We start from the raw sequence: 21,026 nt of genomic DNA on the forward strand, positions 1-21,026 counted from the left end.
GGTGGATCTGAACACACTGAACAGCTTCTAAATGTTGGATTCAATTCCCGAAAGCTGTACATCTGGACTCAATTCTGAAAGCTGTATATTTGAACATGCCTTTTTCCACAGCATGTTTCCACTGCATATTTTGAAGAGCAGTGTAACCTAATGGAAAGAGCCCAGGTCCGAGAGTCAGAGGACTTGGGTTCTAATCCCAGTTCCATGACTTGCCTGCTTTGTGACCTTGGGTAAGTCACTTCCCTGGGCCTCAATCTTCTCACTTGCATAATGGGGATTCAATGCCTGATCTCTCGCCTACTTAGATTGTGGTCGCCATATGTGGGACAGGGACTGTATCAGACCTGATGAACTTGTATCTATCCCAGCATTTAGAACAGTGCTTCACACACTAAGTGCTTAATAAATTCCATCGTTAGTATTATCAGACCATGATAACAAAATTAGGGAATGCTCTTCCAATACGATTGATTGATTCCAGTGAGACTCGTGTCTATCTAGATACCACCCAATGCAGGGGTGGCAGAAACAGCTGTGCCCATGTACGTGGTGGAGGTACCAGGGAGAGTTCCCCTAATGAAGCCTCCCTCAGGAACACCATCCTTATGTTACAGAACCCACCGGACCTGTCATACCACCAGGAGACTCTATCACATCAGGAGATTATTATAATGCCTGTATCATTAAAATGTATAAAGATCAGATTCACCCCAGCAATGAAAAAAAGTGGTCATTACAATGCCTCCTTCAAACCTTTTTTCCATGGGCTTTACATGCCACTTCACTCCACCTTCACTCCACCTTCACTCCACCTTCCAGGAGGTAGGCACGTCAGAAATGATTTTCCCTATTTCACAAGTGGCTCAACCGAGGGTCTGAGGGGTAAAGGGACTCGCCTCAGGTCACCTGGAATGTCAGAGGACGAACGGGGATACGTCTGAGCCTCCTGACCCCCAGTCTAGTGCCTGATGCTCCCCTGATTACATTGCCTCTTTCTGAGGTATGGACCCTCATAGAGTCTCACAGCTCTAAAAGACAGGGGCCACAGGCTAAACATTAGAGGCGACAGCATTCATTGAATGTCTCCCGTGTGCAGAGCATGGTAGTAAAGTAGTAGAGTATGCTTGGGAGAGTACAATAGCAGGAAAAGACAAGGGTCCCACCCATAAGAGGGGGCTTATTAAATCCCTTGCTTCCTGCTCGCTTCAATCTTCACTAGGGTGCACCCTGGCTAAGACCTCATCTGAGGTCACCCAGGATTCTGAATTCAAGGACCTCCTTCGATTTGTTTTCTGCTAGGGAAAAGGATCAGATTTCTCCCCTCCATCACCACTGTTTTTGTACATGTATCAGTTGTCTCTACTTGCGTGTTATGTACCAGAGCAATAATATCACTGCCCATCTGCTTTATGAAGCAATAATCTGGGTTCCCAGAGGATAAGGCATGGGGCTGAAGGCAAGAGGAGTCTATCCCAGCAAGGAAACTGGCTTATTGTTTTGTACACCAGAAGGGCAGTGTTGATCTCGTTATAAACATTTTCCGTTTCTGAGAATTGTATTTTTCATTACTTGGCAGTTAAGGAGGTGGCTAAAGGCATTCCCAGGACTCCCAGAGGGTCAGTCAGGAATCTGTTACCTTCTCATCCCAAACATTTGAGGACAGGTGCCATGGAGGCAGCCAGAAGCTAGTTTGGAGAGACCAAAAAGACTAAAAAACCAAAAAGTGTGTGTGTGGTGGGGGGCTGTGGGGGGTGGAGGAGGGGGCAGCGGCAGATAACAGAACAATTTGAGAATGGTGCTTAAGAAGATGCCCAGAGCCCATTTTGTTTTTTTGTCCTTTTGATGACCTAAATAGACTCAGCGTCAATTAGCCTGGCTAAGTGGGGTCTACTGTAACAGCATCCAGAGGAGTAGGAGAACTTGCTAGTTCTGTTGTACTCTCCCAAGTGCTTAGTACAGTGCTTTGCACATAGTAAGTGTTCACTAAATACCATTGATTGATTGGAGTAAGAAGACTGTTATTCTCTTCCCCCTTCCCTTTCAAGCATCTCTCAAACCAAGCTTCCGGATCCTATGGCAATGCACAGGAGCGGCACAGGGAAGAATTAGTGCCCCATTTTCGAGGATTTGTTTGCATTTTCTCTTTCATCTATTTTGGTAGTTCACTTTGGAGAGGAGGCTTCAGATTCCCCCCATCATGCCCTACCACCCCAACCCAACACACACACGCACACACACACCAAATTTGCTAAAGAGTCAGGGAAAAATCTCCTCAAGTGGTCTAAGGCCTTCATCATCTAGAGAATCAACTGATGGACTCAGCGAGTCCTCCAAAAGCCAGGCAGCAGGGGAGAAGGTTACAGATCAGGGGTCTTTAGGAGGGCTGTGCTGGACTCAAGATCAACAAGGGAAGAACTACCCTCAAGTTAAGCAGCAGGGACCCCCAGGAACCAGGAGAGGCACATGCTGGGAAGAAAGAAGAATCTCCTGGGGTCAACAGACTTCCATATCGGATGGCGGGAACTGAAATATTCAGCCTCTGTTGTAACATCCTTTCCTGGAATTGCTTTCTGGCAAAAATATTTCAAAAACCCTGCTGTAAGGCTACAGACCAATGGGGGAGGGGATGAACTCAACAAGACCTCACTCTTGAAACAGCCACAGAGCAGCACATTTCTCCAGGCAGCGGGTTCCCCAGTGGGTCCAGCCAGGGCCTTCTTAGAGCAGAGTTTTCCATTTTCTTTAAAAACGGTACCCTGCTGTCTCCAGGTTTCCCCTGCAGCAGAGCATCATCCTTGCCTTCAGTCGCTTGCCTCTCGACACCCCCTGCCCCCACCCCACTACCTGCCCCTACAAGAGGATCATTCACTAGCGTGGAGTAGATAGAGCTGCTAGCTTCCCAGAAGTTACTTTAGGGAGCTGGTGGTAATGGTTGTGGCAGGAGTAATTTCTCCTCCCCGCCCACCCCACTTCTTGCTGGGCCCCCAGAATCCTCACCTCACCCAGGAGCAGTGTGGTCTGGTGGAGAGACAGCATGGGCCTGGGAGCCCGAGGATCTGGATTCTAATCCTGGCTACACCCCTTGCCTGCTGTGCAACCCTAGGCAAATCATTTCACTTCTCGGAGCTTCAGTTTCCTTATTTGTAAATGGGGATTCAATGACTGTTCTCCCGCCTACTTAGACAGAGCTTCATGTGGGACAGGGAAAGAAGAGGAGGAACTAGCTAGCAGTCACAACACCTTGCACACATGTAAATCTTTGTGCAACCACGGGGGATGAGTTCCAGCAACTTCTGGGGATATCTATGCCCTCCCCTACCCCTTCTCCTGAGAAATGAAGGTGGGTTCAGAAGAGTACAGGTCCACCACTTGGGGAGCTTAGCTACTGTGGGCCCAAGAAGAATTCTGGTCTGTTTTATTTCCTCTAATACTTTCTCGCTTTCCTTCCCTCCCTGTCTGGCCCACCCAATCTCTAAGGACATCCACGCTAGTTCCTCTTCTTCTTTTCCCTTTCTTGGCGTGGAAGTTCATCTTGGGGAAATACCACCACAATCCTTCTCATCACACACTCCAATGGCCAAACCTGGGTCTGGGACCTTCAGCCCGTGCTACTGTTTCCCTTCGAGAGTCAGCGGGAGTCAGCGGGAGAACGAGGAACAAGCACAGAATCCAGGCAAATGGAGTCCTGGGCCTTGAGCCAACCTCTCCCCTTCTCCCTCTGGGGGTTGGGCTGAGATAGCAGGTCAGTGCCAAATTCCTTTCCTTAGCCTCCTGGAAACAGAATGCCCAAAGAGACTGCTAGTCCCTCTGAGGAGAGCAGAAAAGGTTTGAAAGGCAAACTCTCTTTCTAGAGATCTGAGCTTCTGTGCCCCTGGAGTGAGGCCCCCAGGAAAATGAGCTGATAAAGATCCCCAGTGCCAGTCCAGAAACTCTCATGGCAGCAAAGGTGCCTTTCAAGGTGCTATTTTTCCAAACTGGACCTTGTCATAAGCAGTGCCCCTCTGATGGCCAGAATACGGGCGGCCAGTTATAGCCTCGGTGGGGGCTGCCATCACTCTTGGGAGGACTCTGGGTTTACTTCTCAATTCAAGGGCCTCTCTCTGTCTGCTAGCCCCAGCCAGGGCACTAATGGGGAGACTCCGTACTGGGCCCCAAATCTGCCAGGATCCTATCCATTGCAGTAGGGAAGCAGAACCTGGGGAGGAGGATGCAGTACTTTTCTTTGGTGATAGAAGCCAATCTATAAACTGTGCTCTCCATCTGCACTGCTCCACTTCATCCTTTCTTCCTCCTCTGTAGGGGGAGCTGTCCACACCATATACCAGAGATGGCCTGGGGAGACCGAAGCAGGAGCCAATTCACTAGGACACCCTGCCCAGGGAGTGAGCTTCAGCAACCAACTCATTTAGTAGCCATCAAAGTGGCTCTGGGGCGATGGAGACAATCACCAGCAGTACAGTTTCCTTCTTTGGCCCTACTCCAGGCAGGCTCTACTTCACTGGGCCCAGCTGATTGGAGAGGGTGAGAAATACCTTTAAATTGGCCTAAAACCCACACTGGACTACTCTCAACTCTCTCAACCAATCAGCCACTCCTCCTCTTATGGGGTCATAGGCATAGAGTGGCGAGGGGAGAACCTGGCACGGAAGACACTCCTGCAGGACAACCCAGGGCAACACAGGTCTCTGAAGAAGGTAGAGAGGGAGAGGGCACCCAGAGCAGGGAACAGCATCGTCAGTAGAACGCCCATCACCTCTGAGTGATAGTTTACTGAAAACAATTCAGGGTCTTACCTAATCATCCTGTTGGGAGCTCAGCAGAAGGGAATTCAGAGGACCAGAGAGGGAGGGAATGGGCTGTTCTGAGATCAGACCCTGAAGGCACCAGAGTCAAGGATTCCAAAGAAGTCAGAGCTGGGACCAGGGCTCCTAACTCACTGAAGGCTGCAGAGATTGGGACTATTTGAATGGGTCCGCTGGAAGGATTTCGGGGGGGGTGCCAGTGCCCTGTCCGATGAGGACAGTCACCTGTTACAGAAGCAGAGGTGCACGGAGGCACCTGGCAAGACACCCGAGTTTGTTTGGCTTCCGGCTGAGGGGAGAGCAGCAAAGCTCTGTGCCGACTAGGGATCAAAACCACCACAAAAAGGGGCTTGTTCCCTTCCTGCTCTGACCTTGTTAAACTGGGTTCAACTTAGTCAGGATTGGCACGGGTGCAGAAGCTCGGGCCAAGTTGGATGGCTCAGAATGCCACTGTCTGCTGAGTATAATCGCTCCTTTAATCTGTGGCATTCTCGTCACCCCGTAAAACCTGCTCTGGGCACCGACACACTGTGTCCAAGTGGCGGGCAACCCAACTCACGCTGCCAATCAGCGGGGGGTGGTTCCCGTGGCTGCCTCTTGGTGGTGGTGAGGTGGTGGGAGAGGAGCGGGCAGGCTGCCAGGCAGCATCTACAAAATCAAAGGCAGAGAGGAACCGGTCCTTTTGGTTTCCCCTTGGAAAGAGGAGATTTGCTAAGGCTTCCTGTTTGGGGAAGCGGTAGCCAGGAATATAGCTCTGAGACTGGCAAGATGAGCAAGAGCAATACCTGGCAACTACCTCTGGCTAGAGTGTCAAGTCTGCAGAAGGCAAGGGAGGAATTGGTGGCAGAACTCTTCCGACAGAGACAGAAATTCTGGGCCCCAGATCGGGTCTGACAGCATTTGTTTTCTCCTAGATTGGGTCTGACCTAGCTTCCAGGAAGAGGAGGAGGAGGAGGTGAGAAGATTCAAGCGCAGCCTCCAGAGTGTGGGGACTGCTGCAGATGACAAAGCAAACACTTCTGGTCTATACCACTGCACCCCGGTGTGGACCCAAGCCACGGGAGTCGTAGTGGCAGCCCCAAGGATGCAAACCACACGGCTCCAGACTGCAGGCTGGATCAGACCAAGGCCCTGGTCCTGAGGGAGCTCGAGTCAAGGATTCTTAAGACGCCATCAGCACAGCATCATCTTTCCGGGTCAACACAAGGCTGCATGTCTCAATGAGACACCCCTTTCTCCCCCCAGACCCCATCACAGGTCAGCTGAGCTGCCCTCTAAAAAAAGGGCTGTTACTTTAGTCTGCTAAAAGACAGGTAAAGAGACTAACCAGAAGAGAGAAGAGGAAAAACCCTTTCGGAAGTCGAGGAAAGAATGCCTATCTATCTGTTGGGCACTTAGGTACAAAATTCCAGTTCAGAGCTTGAGGGCTCGCAAGAAGCAGCTGGATTTTCTGCCTTCGTTTCTTCATTTTTCTTGGATGGGCTCCATCGGGTGATTCCCACGTCCCCCTGGGGACACTGCTCCCGAGGAGGGGTGCCTTCCTTTGGTACTCAGTGGGGGCTCCATCTCATCTGGTCCCCCTTGCCAACTCTGGTTGGGTGGGGCCACGTCCTGGAGAGACTCTCAGTCTCTCTCATGGCAGCCATGGACGTGGACCTGCTCCACGGCGGCCTAAGATGTCCATTGGACCGACCCCTTTGGGAAAACCCTCGGCTGTTCCTCCAAGCCCTGTGGGACCTGCGCTGAATGGTTTGTCTCCAGAGGATCTATTGCCATTCTGCCTCTCCAGAGCATGGCTTTTTTTTTTTCAAACCGAATTCCGTCACTTGATTTTTTAAGGGGGAGGAAAATTTAAAAAAGTGAAGTAAAAACTGCTTTGCACAGGGCTAATTATTTCCTCCTTAATCCTGTTTCTGCCACTTACAAACGAAGCTGGCACTCTGTCCACAGCAGAGCTCCAGGCCAGAAACCTGCTAGGCTCAGCAGTCCTTGGGCCCACTGCACCACATGCTCTGGGCTTGGACCACAAAATGCGAGTCAGCAGGTCTTCTCTGCTTCAATCAAGAGACTGCTAGGGCCATGTTGCCGACTGTGGCGGCTGTGGTGAGGGTGGGGGGAGAGGTAGGAGAGGGAGGTTGATGGGGAAGAGGAAGTCCAGGCCCGGGAAGAAGGGCACCAAGAAACTCTGCATGTACGACAACGGAGCAACGAGGAGTGGGGCAGAGCCTCTAACTCCCAGCAAAGGGTCGGACCCCTTGGCACGTCTATACCAAAGTTGGGACTTCTTCTCCAGCCAGTCCTGTGCCCGTGATCTAGAATCCTCGTCGCTTCCGCCAAATGAAGAGATCAGCAAGCGGTTCTTTGATGCCTTCTACTGGGGTTGAGAGCCCCTCCCCATTGGGGTCAGATGGGGGGAAGGCAGGCCTTCAAGGCTCCTGCCTCCCACATGGGAGAGGGATGGGCACATGGGTCTGGGGACCCAAAGAAGGGGAAGGGGCCCACTCTCCAATCATGCTAGCCCCAGGCCAGCAGGTGGCCTCTTGTCATATGACCAGAGTGGTCTCAGGGACCCCAGAGCTGGTCAGCACCTGGAGCTGAAGGGGGCAGGCTCAGGAAGAGACTTACTTGAAATGCAAGTCCTTGAAGGTGAAGTGGGTCTCTACAATGCCCGTGGTCTTCACTCTGGTCCTCAGAACATCCTGCTGGGTTGGAATGTAGTCTGCTCTGGATATCCTCTCCAGATCATTCAGATAGCTGCAGGTGGGAGGAAGGAAGAGGGGGGAGAGAGGGAGAAAAAAATACACAGGGACCACGTTAGGAAGGCCGGAGAGCCAGGGGGTGTGCGAGGGGGCACCAGCAGTACCCAACATTTGCCCCCTTGGTCACCAAAGTACCCTTTGAAGCCAAACCCAATCTTGCCGGGAACAGGAAGGAGGGAAGGAGGGAGAGGAAGAGAGAGAGAGAAGGAGAGAGAAAGAAAGAGAAAGAGGGAGAGGGAGAGAGTAACAGAGAGCAAGAGACAAAGAGCAAGATAGAGTCAGGGAGCAAGAGAGAGAGAGTGAGAGAGAGAGAGAGAATGAGAGACAGTGAGAGGGGAAAAATAGAGAGTGAGAGCACGCCACAGAGCATTCCAGAGAATTTCAATTGTCATCCCCGGCTTCTCTCACTATCCGCCTGCCCCTTCACCTGCCCCACATGTCCATGTAGACTCCCCGGCAAGGGAGCCTGGGAGTTGCAGTATCAAAATATTTTCCTCTGTGCTTTAAAGATAAACGAGTCCTGGGGCTCCATCTCACTGGCCAAGGATTTCTGAGCAGAAGGGCAAGGTTTCAGGACTGGCCCTCCAGGGCCTTTTCCCAGAGGATCCCATAGGACTTTAAATCCATCCTGTAGGGGAGGGCCGTTGGCCTTACTTTGCAGATGAGGAGATGGAGGAATGGAGAGAGAATGTGGCCCTTTTCAAGATCATTCACAGCCTGTTCATGGCAAAACAGAGAATGTGACCCAAAGGGTCCCAGCTCCTGGTGAGCCTCACCAACAAGCATCTTATTGTCCTAGAGTAAGATGTATTCTTGGGCCCTTTGCAGTTCATTCAATTGTATTTATTGAGCATTTACTGTGTGCAGAGCACTGTATTAAGCTTTTGGGAGAGTACAATAATAAACAGTCACATTCCCTGCCTACAACGAGCTTACAGTCTAGAGATGATCTTAGTCTGCCCAGAACTTGGCTGTTGGTCTTGGGACAACCGCATGGTTGTGTGTGTGTGTGTGTTTGTGTGTGTGTATTCACATGTGTGCAAAGATGGGGATGAGAATGGGTGGAGGAAGCACTGTCAGACAGGACCCCAAAGTTTGGGGCCACTCCTTCTCCCCCAGATTTTCAGAAGCAGGGAGCAGACATAGGGATGCAGGGGTGGGCTAATCCCTCTGCCCTTGTGTTGGACTGCACAGGGGATCCCATAGCCTTGTGGTCCTCACTCAAGAGGGTTGCCCGCCATCTTGGGACCGAAGCAGAGGGCGGGTGAATGATGACTTTATGCTTACTGAGGGACAGGGAAAGGTAGAAAGGGGACGGGAAGGGGGGGTGGAGGTGGAGATCATTATCTTGCTGTGAGTGATCTTGCCAAGTTGTAAAGTGCTCTGAGTCCCTCCCAACACCACTTAAGTTTCCACCAATACCACCTCCTTGAGAACTCGGACAAGAATTGTGTATTCATTTTCCCTCCTGAGTTCTCTGTGAGGTCAGGAGGAGCCTGTCCCAGGCTGACAGGAGGGGAAGCAGGACTGAGAGGTTAGATGGCCACAGGGGTATCCTGGCTGCCTGACCAATCAACCATAGCTGTCCCTTCCATTTCCCAGAGAGAGGGTCGGGGGGACTTCCGAGGCTGCCAGGTCAGACCAGGAGGCCGGCATCCGGGGCTACTTACGCTGCTCCCCTTGCCTTCCTGCCAGCCAAGGTGACTTGGGCTCAGCCACGAAAATTAATCAGGTTAGTATAAACAGGCGGGTTTGGTGTAAATTAGGCAGCCGCTCATCAGGGAATTCTCTGGGCAGTAATATGGCAATTAACTGTGCTAAGTTTCACTGTGACAAATACCCCCCCAATCCCCAGAGCAGAGGGGCCAGGTGAGGGCAAGTCGTGGCATGCCAGAGAATGCTGGGCAAACTCACAGCCCCATTAGCACCCACTAATTTGCACGGTGCGTCATCTCACCTTTGGGGAAATGGCAGCCAACACCTGCTCGTGGGAGCATCGCACTCCCTTTCGCTCAACTAATTAATATAGATTTCCTCTCATTAGAAATTAAATGCCTCATTGGAACAGCTGGCGGGTGGAAAACCATAACCTGGCCTAGTGCTCAGAGTGAAGGTTTGAGTCCTGGGCCGAGCAGGGAGGGCGACCTGTCGAGCACTAGCCTGCCCAGCGGGGAGGTTTGGGTGGGGCGGTCAGCTCGGCCACATCGGTGGTCGGCTCAGCTCTGCGAACAGAAGTGGGAATGCGTCCCTAGTGCTGTCTGCCCTGTAGCATTCAACTCATCTCTCCAATGCTCCTCTTTGGAGGCCAGAAGCAGCTCGGGGTTAGCGGCAGCTACTCCCCATTCTCCTAAAATGGGGCGATGTTCCCGCAAGATTCCTCATTAGGAAAAACATACCCCCTGCGACTCGCAGCGCCCGATGCCACACGCTATGTGCACAAGCAGTTTCTTCTGGCACCAAAGCATCCCGTATCGAAGCAGATTTGTGCATGATAGGACAAACACCCCCTACTTTCTTAACAGCGCTCCAGCCAAAACGCACATTCCAGCTGTACTGGGTGCACTTGCCCCAAACCCGCTGCTTGAAATCCTGTGAACATGCCAACAATCCTATAGGAGAGAAAATCTCCATCCTGAATTCTACCCTGCCTGGAATTCTGGCCTCCTTGCTTCCTGCTGTAACCTCTAGCCCAAGCAGCCTCTTTGCAAACTCTAAGCTGATTTTGGAGTTAGCTAGTTTGCCCATACCAGAGCCTCATGGCATTTTACAGGGCCCTCATGGGTGCTGGGGGAGTAGCTGAGATCAACAGAGCCCCCAAACACACACCTGTGAACATGAGCATTCGAGGGGGAGGGGATGGGCTTGGTTCCTAGAGCTCAGGCTGATATGTCCTGGCTGGGCCCTCTTTTTTCCTCTCCGGAGAAACACCAGGCTCCTCAGACTTCTGTATTCAACTCGGAGGCAACTCTGCTATGAGAGTGAGGTGGCTTGGAGCAAAACGGAAATGATCTCAGTGGAGCAGGCACACAATGCAAAAACAGGAAGTGAAAAGACAAGCTGGGGGGAGGCTGCACTGATGCAGAGGCTGCTCGGCTCCTGTCTGTCTGTCTGTCTGCCTGTCTCTCCCACCCAGCTTCTCCTCCCACTCCCTGGTTTCTGACAGCACAGTTCCTGGGCACTCAGTAGCACCCTGCAGGAGATGCCATCCATGCTATCGGTTTATGAGCCAAGCCCATTAATTATAGTAATAATAATAATAGAAATTATGGTACTTACTAAGTGCTTACTGTTACTGTTATAAGCGCTGGGGTAGATACAAGTTAATCAGGTTGGACACAGTCCCAGTCCCACATGGGGCTCACACTCTTAATCCCTGTTTTACAGATGAGGTAACTGAGGCTCAGAGAAGTTAAGTGACTTGCTAGGATCACATAGCAAAGCCAGGATTAGAACTCAGGTCCTTCTGCCTCCCAGGCCTGTACTCTCTCCACTACACCACACTGCTTCTCTTGGGCTGCATGGAGCCTTTGGCCCAGCCAAGGATCCCTGGAATTTGGAGTCTGGAAGCAGAGCATTAGCCAAGCAGTAGGCTATGAAGCTGACTGACGTACATGTCGCCTCCAATTTATGGTGACTACATGTAAAGTCTGAGCAACAGAGAGAAAAAAATCCATTATATTTGTTGAGCGCTTACTGTGTGCAGAGCACTGTACTAAGCGCTTCAGAGGGCTGCATCCTCACTCTTTTTTCTCTGGTCCAGTTTGCTTCACCTCTTCTGCCTTTTTCCATTTTGCCCTCTGCCCCACAACCACATCATCTCCTCTCCTGGGGCCTCAGTTTCCTTTCAGTCAAATGAGGATCAAGAACATTTTTCATCCAGCTTTGGCTTGGGGTCTAGGATGATAAATGAGAGTTGCCTGCAAATCCTTCCTGGGATCAAAGTTCTGAATCCTTAGCCAAGAAGATGAAGAAAATATTTAGAGTTTACCAGATAGGAACTTCCAAACACAGGCTTCGGAGCCAAAAAAGGAGGCAGTGTGGTTTAGCAGAAAAAGTCCTGGGCTGGTTGGCAGGAGGCTTTAGTTCTAGTTCCGGCTCTGGTGCTAATAACAACTGTGGCATTTGTTTAGCACTTACCATGGGTCAAATAGTGTTCTAAGTGCTGAGGTAGATACAAGATCATCAGGTAGGACACAATCTCTGTCCCACTTGGGGCACAGTCTAAGGTGGAGGGAGAAAAGGTATCGTATCCCCATTTTACAGATGAGGAAACTGAGGCCCAGAGGGGTGACTTGACCAAGCTCACATAGCGGGCCAGTGGCAGAACCGGGATTAGGACCCAGGGTCCTGATTCCCAGCCCTGTGCTCTTTCCACTAGGTCATGCTGCTAACTCCCTGTGTGATCTTAGGGAGATAAGGGGAGAGAGAGAGGAAGAGGAAGAAAGAGACTGAAAGAGTGAGGAAGAGGAAGAGAGAGACTGAAAGAGAGAGGAAGAGAAAGAGAGAGAGACTGAAAGAGAGTGAAAGAGAGAGAGCGTACATTTCCCCAAAGCCCCCTTGGCACGAGATGGCTTGCCCACAATTGACCCCTGTGGGACTGTTGCCTTAAATTCCAACCTTAGGATGTCATGACGGAGCTGAGCTCTTCCCAGCTCCAAAAGGAGGGAGTAACCTGCTCTCAGACCCCCAGTCAAAGAAAGGCTGGCCAGGCTGAAAGCCATTTCTGAGCACCACACAACACAAAACCAGGAAGGGTGGGGGCTCCCAAAGTTCTCTCTTATCAGCCCAGGGCTGACGCAAGCCCTCTCCAGCAGCACAGAACTTGCCTTCTGCTTCTCTCACCTATGTTGAAAGCAATTAGTGTTGGCCTATTATCGCCACTAGCCTATTAGTGGAGTTAGGATAACAAGCTCTGCCAACAAAAGCTTTACTTGCCAGGGGCCTCTTTTGCATAATCCCCATCAAATCACACACCCTCTGGACTGAAGCATCTAGATCAGTTAGTTTCAAGCCCAACTTGAGATGTTTTGATTATTATTATCTTTTTAAAAATTCATTCATTCAGGCTTTCAATCATATTTATTGAGCGCTTACTGTGTGCAGAGCACTGTACTAAGCACTTGAAAAGTGCAATTCGGCAGCAGATGAGACAATCCCTACCCAACAACGGGCTCACAGTCTAGAAGGGGGATCTCAAATAAAAGATCTCAATCTCTGCTAATCAATCAGTGGATTCGTTTTCGGCTCCTTCTCTCTTTCTTGAAGGACCACTGGAAAGAAGATGGAACAAACTCTTGAGTTCTCTTCTACATTGTTGAACCTGAAGGGTTACTTTTCCTAGGTGCTAAAGCAAAGGAATGTTTCCAAAAATTTGCCTCAGTGAAACTCCCAGTCACATGCTATCTTCTGCACACAATAAGCACTCAATAAATACCAGTGATTGACTGGACCATTTAATAATCATTTTTTTCCTCACTTTCTCTCTAGACTGTGGGTTCATACGCTGGTTTTCATTAAACAGAAAGAGGGTTAAAATATTTAGCATCTAGTGCCCCGCCAAGACACAATTTTTTTTTTTTTCTACTGATAATGTGAAGAGAAGGTTTAGATCAATCCAGCTGATTTTTGGGGTTTACTTCACCACCTGAACAAGTTCCCCCTCCTCAAAGTTCTGCCTGCGTCAAACTCTTATTAGCAACTGAGACAGCAAAAACAACTCCTCACTAACGCTGTGAATTGCCGTGTTCCTAAAACCTTGTCCTCCTCCGAGATCCCCACCATTTCCTTCCCATGTGCCGTGGCGACATACTGGAATTTCAAACTCTAAAAATAAGATTGCCTACTTCCTTTCCTCCAACATCCTGCAAAGCTGGAGGAGAGAAATGTGCATGACCCTGTCACATTGTTTGTGTTCATTTTTCACTCTCTTAAAAACAAAGAAAAAAAAAAGGAAAGGAAGCAAGAAATAAGAAGTGCTAATCTAGATTGAGAAAAATGTCTCCAAAATTGACACCTCTCGAGGGAGGGGATGCATTTTTCATCAGTGACCTCCCAGAGCCAATTTACTCTGTGGATGAGTTACGAGCAGAAGTTTCAAATGGCTTAAATTGCTACTGGCTTAAATTGCTACCCCATCCTCTGAGCCCCACTTGGTGGCAGCTCAGCTAGAGTCCTTGATCTTAGGGCAGATTTTTTGGGCAATGGGCCACAGCTCTACTCAGTCACTCAAAACTCCCCTTTCTATCAATGGCAGCTACTTTCAGGGATCGTTCTGTTGGGCACTAAATTTCCTCCTCTTAGTCAGACTGTGAGGTGGATGGGATGCAGGATTATCCCTATTTTCCAGATGGGGAAACTGAGGCCCCGGACGGATCCAATAGTAAGTCAATGGAGGGGGCAGGAACAGAACTCCGAGGCCTAGTGGATAGAGGACGGGCCGTCAGAAGGACTTGGATTCTAATCCCCGCTCCGCCACTTGTCTTCTGTGAGATCCTGGGCAAATCACTTAACTTCTCAGTTACCTCATCTGTAAAAAATGGGGATTAAGATGGTGAGCCCTATGTGGGATAAGGACTGTGTCTTACATGATTTGCTTGTATCTATCCCAGCTCTTAGTACAGAGTTTGGCACATAGTAAGTGGCTAAAAAATATAATAATAATAATAATAATAATGGTAATAATAATAGAGTCCCAACTGCCAGTTCAGGAATCTAATTTTCTCGATCTCATGGCCCCTGTACATGGAAAGAGAGTAATAGAATGCCAACTGGGAGTGTTGTGTATGTGTGTGTGGAGAGGTGGGGGATTGTTGAAAGTAGCTCATCTCTTGAGGGGCTCAGTGTCAAATGCAGTCAATTCCAAAGTCACTTTGGCCGATATCAGGTGCAGGAATTTTCAGAATTTTAATAAGATATCTTTCTAATAACACAATTAACCAAGTATTTAAAAAATAGTCTCATTTAAGGAGAGAGGGGGTAGATACTGAGAGGTACAGGAAATTTATTTCATTTTATTTTATTCCAGCCCAAGAGCTGAAGTTTGCCTTCCCAAGACTCATGTGCTACATACTCTGCAAAGTATAGATCCCAGCGGAAGAAGAGCCCTGAATATGGGCAAGAAAACTCAAGCTACTTCCTTTTATACAGGACAAAACACTGTACTGCCTCTACTCTTCCAGACTGGACTTCTGGGTTCCCTTCAATTCCACCTTTGCTTTTCTGGAGGTCCTCCTTTCTACTTTGGTTTACCCCTTTCTACAGGGGCAGCCAAAGAACCCTAGTGGAGCACCGCACTGCATAGGTGAAGTACCTAAACTCCCTCATCCTGGAAAATTCACCTTGTGCTCTACCAGAAGCAATCCCGATACAGGGCCCAACTGTCGGTGTACTTACATGAAAAAGCCTTTTATAGCTAGAGATTGCACAATCCAGCTCTTTCCTTGTTTCATCCCAACTTGGGCTCCACTTCCCAATCCTTTAACCTGGCCCCTTGTTCTCTCTTCCTCTTTTTGCCCACAAAATCAGTCAATGGGGTTTACTGAGCACCTACTATGTGCAGGACACTGTACTACGTGCTTGGGAGAGTACGCTAAAATTAGATGACATAGTCCCTGCCATCAAGGAGCTTACAATTTATGGGAGAGACAAATAAGATACAAATTATTTATTAATCATGGGTGTAGGAGAAAGAACAAAGACATGACTGTTGATAACAGGCAGGAGCATGGAAGATAAATGTGTAAATTAACATGCTGCCATACACAGAGGTGCTAGCGACTGGTGTATAAGCAGAAGTGCACAGGAGGTTGCTAGATGGACAAAACCTAGGAAAGAGGAGATTGATCAAGGAGGGTTTCCTGGAGGAGGTGAGATTTCAGGAGAGTTTTGAAAACGGGGAGAGCTGAGGTCAATCAATCAATCGTATATATTGAATGTTTACTCTGTGCAGAGCACTGTATTAAGTGCTTGGGAAAGTACAATATAACAGACACATTACATTCTAGAGGGAGAGACAGATATTAATACACATGCATAAATTACGGATATATACATAAGTGCTGTGAAGTCCAGGAGTGCCAGGTAGGAGGAAGGGCTGTGAGCATGGGGTCGGAGGTGGGTGACTCAGGAGTAAGGCACAATAAGAAGGCTCAATTGGCAAGATAACGAAGAATGCTATCAGGGGTTGGACTGGTAATCAATCACTACTATCAGGCCTTCCAAGTATACCCGGGGAACAAGTGACCTTCTGATGACACTTAGTTCACCCCTGCCTCCATCTTCACCACACATGCCTCCATCGATGATGAACTGCAGTAAAGAAAAAGAACGCTTCTACAGAGACTTCGATAGATTCAATGCGGCAACATCTGACAAACTGATTGGAATGGGAGGTTTCAATGCTTGAGTTGGTGGTAGCACTGCCCAAACATGGAAAAAAGGAATGGGCCAACATGGGAAGGGCAAACTAAACGGTCCACTTTCACCCTATGAATCTGCCAAACATTATCTTGGGATCTCCAACACCTTCCTTCTACCTCAAAAATAAAAGAAAAGCCATCTGGGATGCAGCCACAATCTGAACAATGGCACTTCGTGGACTAAAACCACAGCACAGTAGGGAGACCTGAAAGACAAATGGATTCAGGCAGCTATGTGTATAGCGGCTAAGCAGACCACCAAACCAAGAACTTCTTGTCTAGCCTTATGCCAGCGAGTCGTCTCCGACCCATAGAGACTCCAGGGGCGCATCTCTCCCAGAATGCCCCACTTCCATCTGCAGTCGTTCAGGTAATGTATCCATAGAATTTTCTTAGGAAAAATACAGAAGTGGTTTATCATTGCCTCCTTCTGCGCAGTAAACTCGAGTCTCCACCCTTGACTCTCTCCTGTGCCACTGCTGCCCAGCACAGGTAAGTTTTGGCTTGTAGCAGTTTGCCTTCCACTCGCTAGTCACTGCCCAAGCTGGGAATGGAATGGGTAGGCCTCTGCTCGACTCTCCCTCTCGTAGCCGGGACTGGTAGAGTACTGGAAACTCTCCAGGTATGAACCTGAGAGGGGCAAGAACTTCTACAGACCACAAAAAGATGCTACATGACCCGATCACAGCACCACAGATGAGGAGAGAACCCTGAGGCAGCAGCAACATTTCAATTTCTCCCAGGAACACACCTACCGAACAGGAGGGCCTATAAAGCATAGAGAAGCCACCAGCAACAAGACAAGACTCTTGTCCCAACTCTTGAGGGACCCACGGAGTTAGACAGAACCAGGAAAAATGGCAAATTCCCTGGACTTCCTGGCACACCCATTGAGATGTAGAAGCATGGAGAGGACACCCTGCTTAAAGACATGCACAAGCGCTTTTTTAGCATATAAGAACACTATGGAGATGCCATGAGCTCCCAAAGATACCACCATCATCACCATTTTCAATAGGAAAGGCAGAAGATCAGACTGTGCTTTACTCTCATGGAATCTCATTGATCTCCAAGATCCTAGTCAGAGTCCCATGTGATCTGGTGTAGAGCCAGTCCTGGTCAGTGTTCAGTAGTGTTCAGATGAATGCCTTCCGGCAAGTTTGGGCTCAATTTGGTGTCATCTGGTGCAAAACCTGGCCCTAGATTTTTAAAAGAGTTTAAAATGGCAAAACTCAGCTTTGCAGATGGTCATCTGCCCAAGGTCCCTTTTGATTTAGCCCATGCTGGTAGTCCAGAAAGTTGATGTTCTTCTTTACTTTAGAGAAGCTGTGTGGCCTAGTGGAAAAAGCATAGGCCTGGGAGTCAGGGGACCCAGGTGCTAATTCCGGCTCTGCCACTGGCCTGCTGTGTGACCTTGGGTAAGTTGCTTAACTGCTCTGTGCCTCCATTTCTTCATCTGTAAAAATGGGGATTCAATGCTTGTTCTCACTCCCCATTAGACCGTGAGCCCCATGTGGGACCGGGGACTGTGTCCGACCTGATGAACCTGTATCTACCCCAACTCTTAGAACAATGCTTGACCCATGCTGAGCACTGAACAAATACCATCATCGTCATCTTCTTCATCATTGTTCCCTAGGAAGTGAAGAGTTTAGTTAGGCAGCTTGGGAGGCCAGTAACATTTTTATTCTTATCCTCAAGTATTACTATTGGGACTCAAGGTGCAAGTGTGAAATTGGGAGCTAGAAGTGACAAGAATCCTCGAAGCAGATGGTGGGGGAAGGAAGAGGGGAACTTAAAAAGGAGGCTTCATGGGACTTACAAAGTAATGGCTACTGGGAAAAAAAAAAACACCACAGACCTGTTCAGGGAGAGATGGAAAGGGGCATATGCAATTAGTCTCTGCTCAAAGATGACCAACCCTGATAACCTAGTACAGTACTCTGCATTTAGTATGTAGTATGCAAACACTGCTCTTGCTGATGGGCTTAAAAACTCAGGGGACCCCCACTTCCAACAGGAACCCTCAAAGCTCCCCTGGATGTGGTCAGTACCTGCTCAGGAGCACAAGGCCAAGGCCACCTTGGGCATCAAGCTTCTGAGGGTGAGTGGAGAGCAGAAAGAATCTCTTGGGAACTCTCAGCAGCAGATCTAAGACCTGGGGCCTGAATTTGGCATCTGTTGATGGTGCTGAGAAATATCCAGGTCCTGGCACCAAAGCCCAGAAAAGGAGAGATCCATTCCAGAAAATGTAAAGTTGAGGACAAAAGGCTTCATTCAGACCTCAAGGACTCCGCTGCATTCTAATGGCCCGGGTATGAGCGTGCTTGCTCAAACTCTTCCGAGGGCCATTAATCTTCCCTTCAAATCTTGGGTGACGCAGGCCTGGCCCACAGGAGGATCTCTAGAAAACAGGAGCAGTGGTTGCCAGCTCCCGACACTCTGCATCCTGCTCCCTGACTGACAGAAAGGCTGAGAAGCAGCGTGGCCTAGTGGAAAGAGCATGGGTCTGGAAGTCAGAAGACCTGAGTTCTAATTTCAATCTGCTATTTGTCTGCTGTATGACCTTGGACAAATCACTTAATATCTCTGTGCCTCAGTTACCTCTGTAAAATGGACATTATGACTGTGAGCCCTATGTGGGACAGGGACTGTGTCCAACCCAATTATCTTGTATCTACCCCAGTGCTTAGCACATAGTAAGCACTTAACAAATACCCTACTGAGAGCTCACCTTCTCCAAGAGGCCTTCTCAGACTAAGCTTCCCCTTTTCCCTCTACTTCCTCTCTGCCCCCCTTCACCTCCCTTCAGCTAAGCCCCCTTTCCCCCTTTCCCTCTGCTCCTCCCTCTCTCCCTTCCCCTCCCCTCAGCACTGTGCTCATTTGCTCATTTGTATATATTTTTATTACCCTATTTATTTTGTTAATGAAGTGTACATCCCCTTGATTCTATTTATTGCTATTGTTTTTGTCTGCCTGTCTCCCCCAATTAGACTGTAAGCTCGTCAATGGGCAGGGATTGTCTCTATCGGTTGCCGAACTGTACATACCAAGCACTTAGTACAGTGCTCTGCACTTAGTAAGTGCTCAATAAATACTATTGAATGAATGAATGAATACCATTGTTTAAAAAAAGGCCATTCAAGGGAGCAGCAGGATCTGGTGGAAAGAGCCCAGGTCTGGAAGTCAGGAGAGGAGACACCAGGGTTTTAGTCCCAGCTTTGCCACTGGCCTACTGTGTGATCTTGGGCAAATCTCTTCACCTCTCAGGGCCTCAGTTTCCTCACCTTGCAAAATGGGGATGAGATAGATTGGGGACAGTGACTCAGTCCCACCTCATAACCCTTTTTTATGGTATTTGTTAAGCACTTACTATGTGTCAGGCACTGTTCTAAGCACTGGGATTACAGCAGTATCTCTTAGTATCTCTGCCAGCGTTTAGCACACAGTAGGTGCTTAATCAACACCAGATTACTAATTATTATGGGGGAGGGAGGGAAATCACCAAAGGACAAAGGGAAAGATGAGAGCAGACTGCAGGATAACAGTAACCTGGGGTGCCATTTGCAGAGCTTCCACTCTGCTGGGGAATGTTCTGTCCCTTCTCTGTGACTCGATGGCCTTGTTGGTAAAATCAGGGGGAACCTTGGCCCTACTGACCCCCCATGGTTTTATACAATGCCCTCAAATGCCCATAGCTCTCAGGAAGCGAATCATCCCCGCCATTTGGCATTTTCAATTTTCAGCTGGGATGACCTGGGATCCTTTTTAGGGCAACCCAGAGCCTTCTGGACCAGCTTCTTTTTTCTTTAAGGGTACTTGTTTTGCTCTTACTCTGTGCCAAGCATTCTACAAGATAATCAGGATGGGCACTGTCCCTGTCCTACGTGGAGCTCAAGTCTAAGGGGGAGGAAGAGTAAGTTTGAATCTCCATTTTACAGGTGAGGAAACTGAGGCACAGAGAGGTGAAGTGACATGCCCAAGGTCACATAGCAGACAAGTGGCAGAGGTCCTCTGAGTCCCAGGTCAGTGCCATTTCCAGTAGGCCATGCTGCTTCCCACCTAAAAGCATTTCTGTGGGAAGTACTACCTGCCACATCATGTGCTTAGCAGGCAGGCATTCCAAGACCCACTTCTCAAGAAGGGAAATGGAATTCTGGGCAGTTGGGTCACTTGCCAAAAAGACTTTCTCCAACTTCATTCACACCACAGCTACAATCAGTTGAGGCCCAGGGGAGAATAGTCCTCTGGGTCTCAGAGGCAGAGATTGTTGTCCACGGAGAGTCTACTGTTCCAAGTTTCCTCTTGCTCAGGGCGGGTCCCTGACTTTGTGCCTGGAGCCAGTGTGCTCGGATCTTCAGTGAGGGAGTTAAAGAGGAAGACTTCTGGAGCAGGCAGACTTCTCTGGCCACAGTTTTCAAAAAGACCGACCTCCAGCCACCAGCACAACTGGATGTGACCTGTCCACGGACCTCTCACACCTCGCTCTGACAGTCCCTTTGGGTGACCACCTGGGGCCCGGCCCATGGCCAACTATAACCTGAAGCATCAATTTCCCAGGTTAGGTGGCATAGGTGCACATAGCTGCTCTCCACTGTGGCTGTGGGGAGGGCTAACTTCCTGTTCCTAGGCTGTTAAAATGGAAATGATGCACCACTGGCTATTTTCTTAATGGGTTTCCTTGTCAGGAGCAGGAAGACTGGATGAGGAAGGTCATATTCAGAAAGGTGCTGGCAAGGTCTGGGTAACAATGGAGGAGCCTTGGGGCACTCTACTGATTACACACAGAAGTTTTCACTCCCCCGTTATCCTTCGGCTATTTTCTATGGCTACAAAGAAGTTGGCAAAACCCTGAATGGTGACAAGGAGTCTACTACCTTTATAAACTCCGATCTCCCATTCCAAGCAAACCCTTGATCCTATTTATTGCTATTGTTCTTGTCTTTCTCCCCCGATTAGACTGTAAGCCCATCAAAGGGCAGGGACTGTATCTGTTACCGATTTGTACATTCCAAGCGCTTAGTACAGTGCTCTGCACATAGTAAGTG

The 21,026-nt window shown here is 49.1% G+C and overlaps 1 protein-coding gene and 1 non-coding gene across 4 annotated transcripts in view; both read right to left on the bottom strand.

Annotated features, from left to right (window-relative positions):
* The window catches only part of GNAI2 (G protein subunit alpha i2), a 153,157-nt gene that overhangs the window by 13,828 nt on the left and 118,303 nt on the right, over positions 1 to 21,026 (bottom strand). For all 3 annotated transcript variants that reach the window (XM_029050767.2, XM_029050768.2, XM_029050769.2), the window contains exon 5: positions 7,428 to 7,556. In XM_029050767.2, coding sequence (XP_028906600.1) covers positions 7,428 to 7,556 — 129 coding nt within the window. The remainder of the gene's footprint in view (positions 1 to 7,427; positions 7,557 to 21,026) is intronic.
* On the bottom strand, positions 16,481 to 16,618 carry LOC114807109. The gene has a single exon (XR_003755162.1). It is a non-coding gene; the product is annotated as a small nucleolar RNA SNORA7 (small nucleolar RNA).

Source organism: Ornithorhynchus anatinus, chromosome X1 (assembly GCF_004115215.2).
Source record: "Ornithorhynchus anatinus isolate Pmale09 chromosome X1, mOrnAna1.pri.v4, whole genome shotgun sequence".
Lineage (NCBI taxonomy): Eukaryota > Metazoa > Chordata > Mammalia > Monotremata > Ornithorhynchidae > Ornithorhynchus > Ornithorhynchus anatinus.